This window comes from Poeciliopsis prolifica, unplaced genomic scaffold (assembly GCF_027474105.1).
Source record: "Poeciliopsis prolifica strain line A6 unplaced genomic scaffold, Auburn_PproV2 SCAFFOLD049, whole genome shotgun sequence".
Lineage (NCBI taxonomy): Eukaryota > Metazoa > Chordata > Actinopteri > Cyprinodontiformes > Poeciliidae > Poeciliopsis > Poeciliopsis prolifica.
This window is the reverse complement of record NW_026562424.1, coordinates 1,073,085-1,091,362: the sequence shown is the minus strand read 5'-3', so window position 1 is coordinate 1,091,362 and position 18,278 is coordinate 1,073,085. Positions and strand designations below refer to the sequence as shown.

At 40.8% G+C, this 18,278-nt stretch overlaps 2 protein-coding genes across 2 annotated transcripts; one reads left to right on the top strand and one right to left on the bottom strand.

Moving 5' to 3' along the window:
• Positions 1-2,120: 2,120 nt before the first annotated feature.
• Positions 2,121-12,913, bottom strand: maff (v-maf avian musculoaponeurotic fibrosarcoma oncogene homolog F). The gene is made up of 3 exons (XM_055058105.1): positions 12,820-12,913; positions 6,319-6,389; positions 2,121-4,820 (listed from the first exon to the last, which is right to left on the bottom strand). Exons 2-3 carry the CDS (start codon positions 6,349-6,351, stop codon positions 4,377-4,379), a joined length of 477 nt encoding a protein of 158 aa, XP_054914080.1. The 5' UTR covers positions 6,352-6,389; positions 12,820-12,913; the 3' UTR covers positions 2,121-4,376.
• A 1,340-nt stretch (positions 12,914-14,253) lies between these two features.
• Positions 14,254-17,561, top strand: tomm22 (translocase of outer mitochondrial membrane 22 homolog (yeast)). The gene is made up of 4 exons (XM_055058112.1): positions 14,254-14,555; positions 15,027-15,145; positions 15,850-15,967; positions 17,080-17,561. Exons 1-4 carry the CDS (start codon positions 14,466-14,468, stop codon positions 17,152-17,154), a joined length of 402 nt encoding a protein of 133 aa, XP_054914087.1. The 5' UTR covers positions 14,254-14,465; the 3' UTR covers positions 17,155-17,561.
• Positions 17,562-18,278: the final 717 nt, after the last annotated feature.

The following is an 18,278-nucleotide window of genomic DNA, read 5'->3' as shown; positions in this document are numbered from 1 at the left end:
TACTTCTGTGTTTTATGTTTCCTCTTGTTTTCATTGAAGTGAATTAGTTTGATCCACTGACTCTTCCTCCTCTTCTTCAGGTCGCTGCGCCCCGATGAAGAGCATCTCCAGCAGCCAGAAGGAGACGATGAGTCCCGGCGACATGGTCCAGGACGCCATCCACAACTTCTCATTGAACGTACCACCGCTGCCACCACCGCGCTCAGCTCAGATGACGAGTTCTAGAGTCCAACGCTTCCTGCTGTCACTTAGCGATTTTTCTTACTATATTTATCAAGTTTTCAGATAAAAAATCGGAATGGGTGAAAATTGTCAGGTGGTAAAGATTGATGATCGGTCAGAAAACTTTGATTCCTGTTCCCTGCTCTTAAATCTAAATATTTAAGATGATTTTATCTTGAATACTGAGTGTCTTAAAACGTGACATTTAACTTAATTTAGTTTAAATGATTTGGTTTATAAATGCAGATCGACTCCCTGCTGCTTCTGGATCAATGCAGCCGACGCCAGTATTGATCCGGATCATTGATATTCACACCAGTTTGATGACTGGGTCAAAGGTCACTGTAGCTATGATTGATGGTGGTTTTTATCTTTGGATTCTTATTATTTCTGAGCTTTAATGCAGGAAAAGCAGCGACTCTGAACCCAAAAGATCCAGAAACTGGAAATATTCACTGATTTCTTCTGGAGGTTAATAGTTTAAATGTTTAACACTCTGCTGGTCAGCTTTGCAACATCGTTTTTTATTTTTGTTGTTTCTGTAACTAACAGTCAGCCCTGAAACAAACTTGGTTAAAAAGTGAACATAAAGTTTAATTTCCTGTTTTTCTTCCATTTGGAAGCACTTTTTCTCTCCCTCTGGAGCTTTTCATGTGGTTTTTGTTTAGATCTCGCCACAAGCAGCTGCTCTTTCTGTTTTTTGCTCATGATTGGTCTTGTTGAGTGATCTGGGTGAGTCATGGTGAAAATGCCAACTTGTTTACTTGGTACTTTCACTGCAGCGCTGTAGTTCAGGCCGCGGCCACCAGGGTGCGCGCTGCCTGTTTAGGACCATGATAAGGCTTTTTAATGCTTGTTTTGGTGACGTGTGTTCAGTCCAGACAAAATCTCAGATGTTAACCTGATTCCTCTGTGTTTTTATTTGAGTAACTTTGTTTTTAGTTGTTTCAGTTGTTGTTGATGAACGGATGAAGAAAATAAAAGCTTATTGGGTTTGAATTGAGGCGAAAACGTTGTTGATCCTGGACGTTTTGACGTAATCGGCACGTTTCCAGCGTTGAGAAAGGATGACTCAGCAGATTGAGGTTCCCAGTGAAACCTGAAAGGAACCAGTTTGGAGCGCAAACCAGTTCTTCTTCTTCTCTGAACCGCTGGAATTAAGATGGCGCCAGGATTCCTGCTGAGCCTGGAAAAACCTGGAGATCATTCTAAGGATTTTCAAGGTTTGGTTTAAATATTCAAAAGAAACTTTATCCAAACTTTTCATCCATCATGACTTTTCCCTTTTATTTCCCTAAAACAAAGGCTAATGCACCAGCTTTTCCCTAAAAGAAGCTTTTAGCTATTTTCCAACTTATTAGCCATGTTTAGGACACTGAATGTAGCAAGTCAATGTTAGACAACATGCTAATGATAGCATTTGGGCTAACATTAGCATTTACGCTAATTTTAGCTTATACTCTAACATCCTGAATGGTTCAAGTCCAAGTTGGTCAACATGCTTGTGACTCATTTAGCTAAACATTAGCTAAACTGATGCTAAAGTTTAGCATCAGAACGCTGGGTCCAAACCGACGGGCACACTTTGGCAGTTCCCGGTTAAATTTCTTCAGGAATTTTCTAGTTAATTTTGATTTTCCTTCTGATTTCTTGTTTTTCCTTCCTTGTTATTTTTTCCAGCTGTCCATTCAGCCTTTCTCTCCTCTTGCCTCATGCTGATGTGCTGTTGGGCAAGGCATTGAACCCCTGCTGACCTGAAGTTGTTTCTGCCTCAACTACATCTCCATAAATTAAAATATTTCCTTCTTCTGTTTCCTTCTTGTTTTTGTACTTAAAATCTGACAGTAGATAAATTCTAATATTCTGCATTAATACTCCAAAAACAAGTCCCACAATCAGCTGTTTTATGTACAATATGTACAACATTTATTATAATTAATATATAAAATAGACAATGTACTTAAATTTTCACAATAGAAAAAATACAGGTAATAAATACAAATACCATTTTTGTTTTGCAGGTATTACAAAACATCCAGCAAGATTGGAAGAACGTTAAGATATCGGGAATAAATGCTCATACTTAGCTAAACATGTCTTACTCTGCAGCATGGTTGGTGTTATAATTCCTACTCATATCTATATTGCTATGAATATTCAGTGGCCTAAACATTTCAAGTCAACCAGCCGTCCTCTCTGCACTTTCTCTTCCAGCCTCTACTTTCTGTTTCCATCTCTTCTGCCATCTTTCTTTAGCTTTCTGCCTCCCCAGATTTTCTTCTTCTTCTTCTTTTTTTAAACAATCATCGTAGAAAAATAAATGTCCCTCCTGGAATCTGCTGCGACAAGCTGGTACAAATATGGGAATAAAACACAAACACACAGAAAAATAATCATACATCAATATGGCCATTGGCTTTGAGTATTTCTACGCAGCTAATCATTAACGTTTTGTAATCTTTGTCGCCACAAACACAGTAATAATAATTAGACATGAGAATCTTCTCAGACTAGTCATAAGTACTTTTGAAAACATGTAGAACATCACAGCACTCGTTAGCTTGTCTTTTCAGAATATCTACCTTTAAATACAAATAAAATATAGAATATATATCTCTTAAAAATGTCACTCAACATTTTCGTCTCTGCAGCACATACAGACGTTACAAATAACACAAAACTGGAATGTTTCAGAGGATTTGCATTGAGGCGAGAAGGAGTGACCCGGGTCCGAACCAAGCAGGAGATAAAGTCTGTTAGTACTGAAACTGAACTGACTGAACCCAAGTTACTGCACATTTATGAAATGATTGATGTTTGTGTGTGTGTGTGTGTGTGTGTTGTAGGCCTGAAAACCTAGAAAATCCACAGCAGTCATTCTGAAAGTGCCACGGCTCTAAAACAGGAAAGGAGGAGTGGATAGCTTCTGCTTTTCTTTGTTTGGGTTCTGCGTGAACCGAAGGCACTGCGTTGATGGCCGCCATGATGGAGGAGGACAGCGGGGGAAGGAAACCCAGGAAGACTTCCAGGCGCATCTTTAATGCTAAGCTAATATCCACTGCTACTCTGGAGGGTGGGATCAGAATGTGACAGAACCCAGAACTTCAGACAGGAAGTAGGTGTTTCCAAAAAACAAAGGGCTCACCTGATTGGACGAAATTAAAGTGTCATTTCACGTTCTTTTGACTTTAGCTTAGCGATCGCTAGCTTACTTCTCTGTGATTGGAATTAAGTCTTCTGGTCTAATTTCAAAATAAGAGCTTCAGCATATATAAATAAAAATGGACAGTGATTTTTAGTCCTAAAGTTGCTGTGACACATAAACAAAATCCGTTCTGATTTCTGAAATAAAGTGAAACTGGAATAAGTAGTTAAAAAATAGTACAGAAATAAAACAAAAATTATTTAAAACATATTTAAAGCAGCAGGTGAGCAGATCGGTCCAAAATATCAATAATATCGATGCTTTAGTTTCAAATTTCTTGTTGAAATGTTGTTTATTGTAGTTTCTCAAATAAAATTTTGTTGTGATTTGTTTTCAAATTCTAATATTTTGCACATTGTTTTGGGGAAAAGCACAAAGTTATTTTGTTTCATACTGTTTCTGTTCATAATATATTATGAAAGTATTTTGTAGACAAATTTACATTTTGTCCAAATTCTGTCTTGACTTTTAATGACATAATTCAAATGTAAAACAACAAAAACAGCTGATGGTAACAGAAACTATCGGTACCGGTACCTTGGCCCGGTATTTACTTGGTATTGGATCGACAGTTGCAGTTTCTGTTGCTGGATCGAGCCAATCAGAGTTTGCGCTGAGGAACCGCCCACTTCCTGTCAGCAGCAATGCGGTACAGTAACTCTGGGTCGGTCCGGTTCAGGTGCAGCGAGGACAGGTGACTTTCTGCTCCTGGATAGAACAGCTAAGCTGCTGTTGCTAGGCAACGACGCACACTTTACTGCACTGAGGTAAATCACTTCCGCTTAACGTGAAAAAGGTGCAGACAGCATGTTTAGTATTGTCCTACTGATCCAGTCAGTGCATCCTGTGTGTTTGTTCTGAATTTCCACGCCTCTGTGTGTGTTTGCATTGCAGACCACCTGACCCCGCCCCCTCGCGTCCCCGGGTTCTGGTTCTGGTTCCGGTTGCCCTAGGACGGCTCCTGCTCTCTCTGTTGCTGCGGCTGCTGCGGACTCTTGACGATGGTGATGACGGAGGCGGTGTTGAGGCGCGGCGCCGTGGCCAGCAGCGTGCCGCCGCCGGCCTCCAGGCCGCGGGCGAACCGCTGCAGGGCGGCCAGCCGCGCGCCCAGCCCCTCCAGCTCCTTCCTCATTCCGGCGTTCTCGGCGCCGAGCCGCTCCACCTCCCTCTGCAGCTCCATCTTCTGCTGCTCCAGCGCCTCCCGCTGGGAGACGCGCTTGACGCGGCAGCTGGCTGCGTAGCCGCGGTTCTTCAGGGTCCGCCGGCGCTGCTTCAGCTTCTGGATCTCCTCGCGGGAGAGGCCCCGCAGGTGGAGGTTCAGCTCCCGCACGGAGAGCGACATCAGCTCGCTGTCCGACAGGAAGGGAACGTTCTCCCCGCACTCCTGCTTCACCTGGCGGGGACACAGAGCAGGACGGTCGGTGACCTTTAGTGACCTCTAGAAACAGCTTGCTAATGACGACGAGCATTGGTTTTAGCTATCAGGTTCTTAGCATCCTGCTCTAAATCGTAAATGTACATGTGACCTGCAAAAGAAAAAGTTCTTTGCCACTAATTGTCAACATTACTACAACTAGATAGGAAGAGAAAAAAACAGCAAAGGAAGTAGGTTAGCTATGCTAGCTAGCTAGCTTGACTTTGACATCTGTAAGATGTAGGTGTGCTGTGGAATTTGGTGTTTGGGTTCAGTTACATTTTTAAAAATTTTAATCCAAACACCAACTGACAAACAAAAGTAGAGCAGGAAGTTAAATTAGCTAATCTGCCACGGCTGTGTTAGCTTAGCTAATAGCAGCGTTGTTCTAGTAAGTTGCTATGACAACAAGTTTGTGTGTGCTAGTTAGTGTGACAATAGCAGATAAACTTCCTGTCTTCCTGTAACGGTGAGCTGTTTTGCTGCCATTAGTGCATTTAGAAGCAAATACATGATAGTGATTGACAGCACTAAGCCCCGCCTTCTGGTTGTTTCTGGTTCATTTCTTCGAAGGAGGGAGGAGATCGATCTCTTCACATCGAAGCACATTTAACAACAAAAACATGAAACTTTTTGGATTGTTGCCACATTAGAACCACAAACCTCAGAGAGTTTTACGACTGAACTGCTTCATGAAAAGCTAAAGCTTTGTCAGACTGGATGGACAATATCTAGTCATTCTGCATATTTAGTTTTTTCTTAGGTCTGGACTTTGACTAGGCCATTCTAACCCATGAATCAGCTTTGATGTAAACCAGGCAGTGAAGCTCGGTTTCATTTTGTTCAACATTAAGATGAAGAATCAAACAGAATCCAACATGGCCGATCAGTCGCTCTGGGAACGATGCACCGATCCCATACTGGTCTCCGTATCGGCCCGATATTTAAAAAATGAATCTAGACTCAATATCTGACAATGTGCCTGATCAATTCAGTCTATTTCTATGCTTCATTAATTATTTGACATATTTTTAGCATTCCTGCAGTCAACCTGCTGTTTCTGTCCGTTTGGTTCTTTCTGACTGCAGTGACTGAACAGCTTCGAGTTGTTTTCACATGTTTGAGCAGCTGGTGAAGCTTTGCTGGGTTTAGGTTTGCAAATCTGTCTGTTTAAAAAGAAACAAACGTTTTAGGTTGTTTCAGTCGACAGTAAGCCGGTACCGGTACCGATCGCAGTGGATCGGTGCTTTCCTGGATCGGGTCAAATATTTTTGGAGATTTTGGTCGGGTTCTCCTGCTGGGTGAGCGTAGCAGCTTCTGGCTGTGGATCTCTGCAGCTCCTCCAGAGCAGCTGCTGCTCATGCCTGAGTGTTTCTGTTGCTGGTCTGCGGCTGTGCCGGTACCGTGCCAGCTGTCGGCTTGCTGTTCTGTCGGGTCATAAACATGATTCATTACGTTTCTCCTGCCAGCGTTTTACCTTCAGGGCTTTGTTGCTCCTCTCTGTCGTCATGATCCGATTTTCTTCGGCTCTTCAAACAGATTCAGACTCTGTGGAAGAATAAAAAGAACTGAGTTAAAACTTTCTGGCTCCTCATGTGATTCAGGCATTCGCTGTTTTTGGCTTGTTTCTGGCGTGACATTTTCCATCCGCTCACAAGACGGCCGCTCATGCACACGCTGCGAAGAAAAGGAGAACCCGCAGCGCTTTCATGCTTCTCCAAACCCGCTCTGTCATTAAGCGCTGCGGTTTGATACGGGAGGAAGAGGAGGTTCTGAAAACCTGGCCGCCTGTATTTCTATTTGCTGGAATGGCGAGGGGAAGTTATATCGAGTGTGTCTGGCGTTCGGTTGCTCAAAGGCAGGTGTCCCAACCAGTTCGCTCAACACTTCCTCTTGTCAACATCAACGGCCCAAAGTTTCACTGAGGGACAAAGGCGAGTGGGAAAAAGCTGGAGCGGAGCTGGAGTGGAACTGGAGCGGAGCGTTGAGCTCGGGGTCAGCAGCCTGACCTCTGATTGGGCCGTTTCCCCCGCTGCTCTGTGGTGCTCCAGATCACTTTCACATCGATTCTGGTTCTGGTTCGCCGCCAATCCGACCCGAACGCAGCATGAAAAGCTAAAGCGCGCAGGAATGATACCGAGGTTATTATCGTTGAACAAGAACGACAAAATATGACAAGAAGCATCTTCATTAACCAAAATAAATAAAACGGTAATTAATGAGGAAAAACTATGACTGGAACTGAATCGTATGTTTAGATAACTAAAACATACAGAAATATTGACATAATGTCTTTATTTTCATGTTCATGAATCATTTATTAGCCTTCCAAAATGACGTGAATGATTTTTAAAAAGCAGTTTCTGCTCCATCACCAACCTGACGGCGCGAAGCCAGTCGGTAAAATGTTGGGATAAAACGTCAGTCACCCTGTTATTCAACAATAATTTACAGTTTTTAAAATATTAATTTCTGCTGAGTATTTATGACCCAAATTAATGTAAACATGATAAACTCTGACCTTTTGAATTTTGCACCTAAAAATTAAAAAACTGGAACTACTACAATAACCAATACACACTAAACAATATTCAACCAATAAAAGCTAAACTGAAACTAAACAATACTGAACTAATAGAAACTACTTTAGACAAAGTGAATTAGATGAAGGAAAAGGAAATAAAAGCATAGAGAGAAGAAGCCAGAGCGGCTGGAACCAGGCGAAGCGGCTCGGGGTTTTTCCCCGACCTGCTTCTGCAGAGTCACAGAAAACTTTCTCATTTTTCGCAACACGGGATTTTTCTCTGTGGAAAGTGATCGTCCTTCCTCCGTGTTTTCCTCCAGATGAGGCTTTCTAGTCCTCATGTTTGGAGGAAGAAACGGGCCGGTCCCACTGAACCCGACCTCAGGACCTTGTCATGATGTTCTGTGAATCAGTCAGCATCACGATGTCCAAACATGACTAAACCCAGTGAATCACAGGCTGCAGTTCAGTAACAATATCACATCATTTTATATTAGAAGAGCAACCATTGCAGTTTTCTGATCAACAATTTTGATTTTGGCTAATACTGATTTATTTCTTCCAAAATGTTGCAAGAAAGTTGCTGATTTGGCGACAGTGTGGTGATTATTGACATGGAGAGAAATCAGAGCCCATTTTCTGGGCCAACATATATTTTATAATATTCTATATTTAATCTTTGCAGAAAACTTTAAATTCAGAAAGAACTGAGCTTTATTCCACCGACTGCAGTTTTCTGCTTCATCACTGATCTTTAAAAGGCCTGACATGCAGAGTACAACGTATAGCCAGAAATGTTACTATTTTTGTCAGAAAAATGTATATAAATAAGCTGCTTCAACCCGACTCCGATCCGCTTCAACCTGACTCCGATCCACTTCAACCCGACTCCGATCCACTTCAACCCGACTCCGATCCACTTCAACCCGACTCCAGTCCGCTTTAACCTGACTCCGGTCCGCTTCAACCCGACTCCGATCCGCTTCAACCCGACTCCAGTCCGCTTTAACCTGACTCCGGTCCGCTTTAACCTGACTCCGATCCACTTCAACCCGACTCCGATCCGCTTCAACCTGACTCCGATCCACTTCAACCCGACTCCGATCCGCTTCAACCCGACTCCGATCCACTTCAACCCGACTCCGATCCACTTCAACCCGACTCCGATCCACTTCAACCCGACTCCAGTCCGCTTTAACCTGACCACTTCAACCCGACTCCAGTCCGCTTTAACCTGACTCCAGTCCACTTCAACCCGACTCCAGTCCGCTTTAACCCGACTCCGGTCCGCTTCAACCCGACTCCGATCCACTTCAACCCGACTCCAGTCCGCTTTAACCTGACTCCAGTCCGCTTTAACCCGACTCCGATCCGCTTCAACCCGACTCCGATCCGCTTCAACCCGACTCCGATCCACTTCAACCCGACTCCGGTCCGCTTCAACCCGACTCCGATCCACTTCAACCCGACTCCGGTCCGCTTCAACCCGACTCCGATCCACTTCAACCCGACTCCGGTCCGCTTCAACCCGACTCCGATCCACTTCAACCCGACTCCGATCCACTTCAACCCGACTCCGGTCCGCTTCAACCCGACTCCGGTCCGCTTCAACCCGACTCCGATCCACTTCAACCCGACTCCGGTCCTTAAACATTCTTTTCATTAAACCAATAATAGTTTTTTTATGTCTTTGATGTAATATTCTAATTTTGAAGTGGAAAATCACCAGACTGGTGTGATTGATCTACATAATGTGATTCATTTAGTGATGAAGTTCCTGGAATAAACAGACTTTTCAGTAATATTCTAATCTATTAGAATATTATTGTATTTTATGTCTGTTTTCTGAAATTCTTTGTTTTGTCATGTTTTTGGACAATAAAGTTGTTTCTCGTTCAGATTGCTAACTGCTATCAGCAACATAAGCGAACAACAGCAGATTTGTTAAACACTTTTCCCTGATCGAGAAATAAACCCAGTTTGAAACGATTTCCTGTGGTTCAAATGAAAAGCTGCCATGTTGGATTTGAGAAAATGTCTGAGTGTCCAACAGGATAATCCGACCAGGAAATTAGAAACTTTAATTTCTGATTAAAAGTTTTTACCTTCTTTTCTTTGACATTAAACTAGAAACAGTTTTAAAATGTCGGAGTAGCACTTGAATGCACCACGACCAGACTTGGTTACACAATCTAAATCCAGCTTGCATAAAATCTGCATAGTAGTAACAGCTTTGGTGTATTTAGGGCTCACAATACTGGAGGATTAGTGCAACGCAGCAATACATCAAGGCAACACGAGTTTCTACTGTTCAGGTTCTCAAACGCTGGGGAGTGGACCACCGGCGGCACCCGGGTCTCTCTTTGTGGGGCCCACAAGACTGATTTACAAAATAAATGCAAAGCTGATTAATTCTGTTGTACAGCTGATAAAGTAATTGCTGCGTGCGCGTTGAAGCTTTGAGAGAAAAGTGTTGAAAAATGGAAACTACTGGTGTGTTTCCACGGTGATTAAACACAGCGCGGCCATGTTTGTGTTTGAGGGAAAACTGACTTTCCTATTTAATTATTTAAGTGGAATTTGGCAACAGGGAATATTTTCTCCTCCTGGTTTTTATTAAATGCGTATATTTCAGGTTTCTTTGTATCCATTTTTATATGAATATAAATTGTCTTGAATTTCAGCTGATTTTGTGTCTGTGTTGCTGTTTGTCGTCACTTCACTTTTTCAGGCTGCGGTTGTTCAGTTTCTCCTTCTTACAGTTAAATTCTGTTATTTTGTCTTGAGCCGTTTGAAGTTTCTCTGCTCCAGTTCCCCCAGCCTCTTCTGAAATGTCGCGCTGCTTTTTAGGTTTTTCTGATTTTGTTGTGCCGTTTTTGAATTACACGAGATGTTCACAGACTGGCTCCAGGCTGGGAAATCACAGACTTCTTGGAGCCCCTCACCCCGTCCTGGCTGAGTTTTCCAGGTATGAAACAGACCCGGGTCGTTTCATACCAACCATCCGTCACTTAGAACCTCAGGAAGTTGGCTTGTTGTGTTTGATTTCATCATAAGTCAGAAACTTTTTTCTGCCTCAAACAGATCAGAGCCACATTTATAGAAAATGTCATCAGAGGATTATTATGTCTAATTATCTCTACAGAAAAGAAACATTTGTCTTGTTTCAGCAGCACAGGAAAACTTTAGGGTGGGTCTGGTTGCCCTGCAGCATTAAGGTAACTTTTCACAGACTGAAAATCCTGTTGACTTCACTAAATCAATCTAATTAACTAATCAATTATCTTCTTCAGACAGCAAATCAGACCAGAAACATAAACACAACAGTGACAAAAATAAAACAAAAATATGATCACTAATAAAAAACTGAAACGTTTACATGTCTCTAACAAGCAATCAATTAATTACATCACATGATTAATTAAAATGAGTTAGATCTTTTCCATTCTGGTGAAATTTCATATATAGAGGCTTTCTAATCAACTGTACTTAAAGTTTTGATTATTTGTTTTATTTTGCATGTTTAAAATGTCTTTCAGTGCTAAGTTAATTACAAATTTAAAGTTTATGGATCTTTGAGAATGAGTTCTTGCATTATTATGCCATTATTACTATTATTATACTTAAATATTCTCAAAAACAAACATATCGTTTCTCGTGATCATTTCTGGGACAGTTTATCGTCCAGAAAGGTTTGTCATAACAGAGCGGTTAAAAATGGAAGTGAGGTGACCAGGTGTTTCTTTTTATGTAGCATGTCAGTTTAGTTTGTGAATCCCGGCTGGTTCTGTTCTGGTTCTGGTTCTGTCAGAGTATGAATGCCGATGACTAAAGAGTTTGGGACCAACAGAGATAAAGCAGTGTGGTTAATTTCTTGTTTGGGTAACTTCCTTTGATTTGCATAAAACTATTTATTTAGCCTTTTGTAAGCAGGAAAACATATTTTTAAATTATCAAAGTATGACATAAGTTTAAACCGATATGATGTCTAATTATCGTATTTTTGTTGTAGCTATTAATAAAAAAGTTGGTTATTAAAATGTACCGACTCAATGACCGCTTGGCCTTGTGGCCATTTGTTACAGATGGTTCTGTTAGATAATGTTTCATATTTTTCATTATTTGGATCAGCTATAAAATGGAGAACTTACATTTAATGTAAAATTCTGTTTATTTTAAAGACAAACAGAAATCCTGTCATAAAAACAGACGCTGTTGTTTATTTTACTCATTTTTTAGTCACTGAACTTCCTCTTCGCCTTATGTCATAACTATTTAAAAGCACCAGTTTAAAGGCCTGCCCTGCTACAGCAGGACTGTGTAGTTCCCTAAACCATTTAGTCAGATTCACTGACAGGAAGAAGCTCTAACCTCAGAATAAGCATTGTTGTTTTTAAAATAAATATATATTTAAAAGTTTACGTAATTAGGAGTCCCATTTAAACATGCTGTAAGGTCTTCATTTGGTTTAATTTCCCTAGAATGGCACGAAACGGCAACGAGAGGGAACGAAACAGGCAGATCACCTGTCCGGGCCCAGCCTCCCGCTCCTCCGCGGCCCCGCGCCTGGTCCACTGACGCTGGATGAAATACCGCCTTTGCATGGGCCAGAAGGTTTGCTGACAACCAGCTCCGGTTCCCGACAAGCGCAGGAAGTGAGCGGTCACGGCGGTAGAAGTGTCCGAGCCGCAGGGCAGGACTCGGGCTGCGGACCGGGGGACCGCCTCTTTGTAAAGTCAGGGTGATTCAGCAATACGCCCTCTGCTTTAGCCCCGCCAGGGCTGCCAGCTAGCAAAGCCCGGCAGCAGTCACCGCTCCGAGGCGAAGCCAGCTCTCGATACTCCGCTTTAATTAAAACACCGAGCGAGCAGATGAAGCACTTAAATAACAATATGGAAGCAACAAGTGAACGCAGCACGGTCCAACCTGCTCGACTCTTAACCATGCTACCCTCTAGTATCCACTATTCTTATTATTCTGCTTCACATAGCTCACAGCGCTCATTATTATGTTGTTTACCATGTTATTAGGTGTTTGAAATCCACCCGTAAACCGTACAGGAGAGGAGCTGGCAGCTCAGGGCGCCGCTGCTATAGTAAACAGCCATCACGAGTCCCCGGGACATTTGGGGCTTAAACAACTTACCGAGCGGCTGTTAAGAAATACACAACATATAGTTTAGTAGAAAGCATATGTTTATGTTCCATAACACGCGAGAAGAGATGCGAATGAGGAAGCGAGCCTAACTTTGTAAGTATTTCTTAATATGCTAGTAATGTTAACCGTTAGCAGCTAGCATGGACGGTTTAAACCGAACAGCTGCCTGCTCACTTGGCGAGCCGTCCGGTGGACAGCATTCCTCCAATACTCGGTAATTATCACCGAATAACAGCGTCACAGCACAACATTTAAACATTTACCGCCACATTTAGATATAAACAAGTGATAATTTACCTGCTGATTCGACGCGACTCTGGCGACAAAATGTCAGTCCGCCTTTTCCCGGAATTACTCCGCTGCGCTCTGAGGTTGGATTCTTTCATTCATAAAAAACACCAAGCGACAATGACGTCAGCCCAGAAGAATGGGGGCGGAGCCAGCCTCCCACCCCGACGCGCTCCGGGTGTATGTAAACAAGGAATCCCTGCAATCCTGCAACTTTTCCATGACCGCCCCTTCAATGTTCTCAGCAGCGGGAAAAACAGCCCAGGAATGAGGTGAAAAAAAGAAAAGTAAGGAAAAAAATAAACTTTTTTTTCAGAGTAAGCGCTCATTTTCTAAGGAACTGGGAAAGGTAGAAGATAGTTAAGCTTCACTTTCACCAATAAAATCAGACTTGACTCGGTACAAAAATATCAATACACATTTATGACTGTTTTCAGAAAAAGGTTGTGAATGTTTTATTTGTAAAATGAAAATTTTCTGACATTTGAATGAAAATCAAACGGTAAAAAAGCTGAAAATAAAATTCAGCAATATAAAATGTCTGAGAATTATTTTAGATTCAAGCTTCTGATGTGTTTAAATGTCATGAGTGTGGGCTCCACCAACATGTTTTTCTCACTATCTTCACTTCTTCTTTCTCTCTTTGGGTCTTTCCCTTCAGGGTTTGTCACAGTGAATCATTTGACTTCGTTTAGTCCTTTCCTCTTAATCCTGCACCAGTTTAATTGCTAAAACTCTTTAATAACATCTGACTCTTATTTATCTATTCCAATCTGCTTGCATATCCTTCTTCACCTGATGGCTAATAAGATAAATAAACAATGCAACTATTGAAAACATGTCTTCTCATCTTTTAATTCCATTCATTCAAATTAATGAAAATGGTGCTAAACTCACACAGAGAAGCACTGATTAATTAAATGTTGTAACCTGTTCGGTAGTAACTAGATACATTTACTAAATCACATTTACCTGAGTAACATTTTAGAAAAAAATTACTTTTAGAAGTATTTTTTTCTATACTGTACTTTTTACTTTTACTTGAGTAATTTTATTATGAAGTACTGGTACTCTTACCAGAGGAAGATTTCTTGCGTCTCTACCCACTGAATGAAGAACAAGCATGCTTTAATTTTTTGGGTAGTCTACCCACTTATTGTTCTAATTCATTTGATTAAAGAGTTATTGTAGAAGGTGATGGCTGTTGGCATTTTTGATTTTTATTTACGTAATTATATATATATATATATATATATATATATTATATATATATATATATATATATATATATATATATATATATATATATATATATATATAAAACCCTACAAACCCAGTGACTAAGAATCCAATTGCTTTGTTTGATTCAAGACTTGCTATTAGACCGTCCTCACGGTAGGGGGCGCTGTTTGTTTTGCGTTTTCTCCAGACTGACCCCTGCCCTGCCACCGTCATGCGACCCTGGCGAGTTTCACGTTTTCCGGTCTGTGACCTCGGAGTGTTGGTGCTCAGACTCATTTTGATCTGAATAAAAAACGCTGGAAATTGATCAGAAAAACTAATTTAGTAAAAACCGTCCCGCGGCTGCCAGAGAATCGTTGGCCGAACTTCAGCGAAGTTAGCCGGGCTACCGTCAGGGGAGCTAAAGAGGAAACATGGCTTCCGTGGAAGAACTGTCCCCGGCGTCAGACCCTGTGTCTGCTCGACTTCGAGAAGATGAAATAGACGACGATGAAGATGAAGATGTTAGTATATTTCCTCTCAGTTATTGATCTTACCTGCGCTAACAAGAGTAAAGATGTAGCGTAATTTCCTGTTAGCCTGACTGTGCTAATAAGTGAGCTAACTCCAGTCTTTCCTCAGGTTCCGCTGCCAGTAACAGGCCGATCAAGGCTTTAAACCAGGGGTGTCAAACTCCAGTCCTCGAGGGCCACTGTCCTGCAGTTTTTAGATGTGCCACACTACAAAACACAGGAATGAAATGGCTTAATTACCTCCTCCTTGTGTAGATCAGCTCTCCAGAGCCCTACTAATGACCTAATTATTCTATTCAGGTGTGGCGCAGCAGAGGCACATCTAAAAGTTGCAGGACACCGGCCCTCCAGGACTGGATGTTGACACCCCTGCTTTTAAACTGACTAGAACTTCCCGTTGAAGCTGATCTGTCTGAAGTTGCTTTTATCGCGATAACTAGCGGTGTTTTGTGTCTGCTTCAGCTGGATGAGACCCTGGTGGAGAGGTTGTGGGGTCTGACGGAGATGTTCCCGGACACAGTGAGGACAGCTGCGGAGGCCTCAGCGCAGTGCTCGGTCTCAGTGTTAAAGAAGTTTTACAGGTACAAACATGAGCACAAACACAACAATGATGCGCAAATATGTAAAGATGCCGATGTTGGACACAAATTAGCTTATTGGTTATTTAACGCTTAATATTTACGTGTAATGTAAAAGTTTGTTTCTGAAAGATGTGGACTACTAGATGTAGTCTAGTTAGGTGGGATTTAGCTCCTTCAGATTGTTTTAAATGTCAGAATCAGTTTTAATCCTTCTTTCTGCACACAAACAAGGAATCATTATTCCTGGCTACAACCTGCCATATTTACTTTGTGTTAACAAAATAATAACAAAATCGGCAAAAGAAAATTTTTACAAATCAGTTTCTTTCAATAAAAAGTAAATACAATTTATAATGAAATTACAGCACAGTAAAAATACTCCTACAAGTTATTGTTTTCAAATCAGGTAATTCAAGTAAATGTAACTAGTTACAACCCAACTCTGAATGATAACAGATATTGAATCAGAATGTAATCACAAAAAATACATATTTTTCTCTTTGTGTGAAGAACTGCATCTCAAAGTGAAATGTTTAGTTTTTTGTGGTTTGGAAAATGCATTTGGAGAGGTCCCTTTAAAACATGAACTTCTGCTACATGACGGATGGAGGCTTCAGGATCTGAGGCTTCAGGATCTGAGGCTGGGAAAAGCTTCAGTGGCTCGTCTCCTGCAGCAGAAGCTAACCTGCTTGTTGATGTTGCAGCTTTTCCCGCTCGGCGCTGTGGGTGGGGACGACCTCCTTCATGATCCTGGTGCTGCCGGTGGTGTTTGAGACGGAGCGGCTTCAGCTGGAGCAGCAGCAGCTGCAGCAGCAGAGACAGGTCAGGCACCAGCGCCTCTCTGGACCGAAAGGAAATTAAAATCATATCTGCTAATGTTGTCAGTCAGGCTTATTTCTGTAGCTCAGTGCTTCACATTATAAAAAGACAAAGTGAGCTGAGCCATCAGCTGAAATATTACCTTGTCGGGTACATTGGTTGCACATCGAAGTGTTTGTGTTTCATTTTTCATGTTTCAGAAGCAGCTGTAACCAGGTGGGATTTTAGTCTAGATTTACAGGAACTCATTGTTTCAGTTTTCTGTAAGTTGGATCCAGATCTGTGGTTCATAGAAGCTGAATGCTGGTTCTCTATGTGTGGCTCTGGGGATGTTTTAGATACAGGTACTGTAAAGGCCAAATGAGTGCAGTCAGCTCTGTTTATCGTTACTACTGTTCAGCTACATGCTTTTATTTTATTAGCAGAAAAAAAAAGGATAAGAAGTGACTCAGTTTAGTTTCAGTCCTTCAGGTCAGTAACAGCGACTGAAGTAGATTTTATTGATTTGAAATGTTGTAGAAAAATCTTTGATGTGTTAATAGTGTTAACATGCTTATATAATGAGCATAATGTAATTAATTAAATTTATTTAATTTCCCTTTGGGATTAATAAAGTATTTTTGGATTTGAATTGAGTAACAAACAATGGAGAAAACTATTGTAATTATTATTTGTTATTTTCTAGATCTTACATTGGTTGATGATACTGATAGTTTTAATAAATCATTTAACCATCAGATGCTACAGATAAGATGACAAATGTTGATTCATATAATGAACAGATATTCTGTGACATAATGACACTGAAATACCATCCATTTTGTTTTTCTGTCATTAAATTAGACAGTTTATGCCTTTTTAAATTTTCTGTTTGCCATCATTTTCAACATCCCAGAAAAGTAAATGTATGTTTCCTCTTTCCGGCAAAAGTTTTTTTTTATTTATTTAAAAGCCTACAAAAAAAATAAAACGAGGCTCTTTAAGTATGACAACATAATTCCTGAGGAAATAAAACAAAATTAATTTACTTTCTGTTTTTCCTAAAAAAAAATTAAAAAAAATCGTTTTGACTTTTAACTGAGCAACAATCTGAAAAGATGTTTTATTTTTTGTAGATCCTGTTAGGACCCAACACTGCGATGTCGGGCGGGATGCCTGGCATGATGCCTGCTGCACCTGGCAAGGTGTGAGGCAGGAGGAATCTGTTGAAATCTGCCCAGCAACAGCGCTCTGATTGGCCTCTCTCCTTGTGCTCAACATCATGCAGAGACTGAAATCCAGGAGCAGCTAGCTTCTGTCATCTCGTTTGTTTTTTTTAAAGAAATACTGAGAGCAAATGTTTGTTGTTCAGAGTTAGGAAAGATGTGGATGTTGTTTGAAGTCTGATCAGTGTTTCTGTTTTTAGAGGTTCTGTCCTGGTAAATAGAAGTGTCACGTCGGTATAAATGATGCCACCATGTTTGTTTTGGGGTTTTTTCATTGTTTCTATGTAAAATTCTTTTTTTTTTTTCTTGTTGCCATTTAAGGAGAAAGTCTTATGCTTAAACACGTGTCACTTCTTTTTTGACTGCAACAATTAAAACCCATTGAAATACTTTTAATGACTGTTGGGGATTTGATCACCTGCTCAGGTAAACCTGAGAAGAAAATACTCTACCATCTCCACTGTAAGACACAGCGGTGGCAGCATCATGGTGTGGAAAACATGAACATATGCAATGAAGCTGGTAAGATTTGAGATGATGAAGTTTCCTCCTTTAAGGCAATAAAGCTTATTTATTCCTGGAGAAATAATCTTTAAATATATTCACGCTATTAACTGCAAAACTTTGCTACTAATTGCACTTAATAAATCCAGTTAAATTAGAAAGTTAAACCTAGATTGATCAGAATGACTTCTTTCTGTTACTGCATGTTTATATTACAAAACTTAACAAAAAGTCATAAGTGTTTATTACGTTTATTCAGGCTTGTTTGTCTTAAAAAAGAAACTAGAATGACTTAAAACTAAAGCTTTATCAGAATTAATAATTACACGTGAAATGGAGCCATTTTTTTCTCATATCAGAATCAGCAAGAAATTAGACTTTTTCTCTTTTGGTCTCACTAAAGATATTTAATATATGAACAAGAGAAAACGAAAAGTTTTTCTTTCTTGTTTTTATAGATAGTTTTCACAATCTATTTTTTTCTTTTTATAACAACGAATCGATTAAGTCGATTGCCTCGTCCAGGATGACGAGGTTAAATTAGCACATAATGTTGCGTTCAAATGCCTTTCTATTCCTCGTTCAGGAGGGAGTCAAGGGGAATA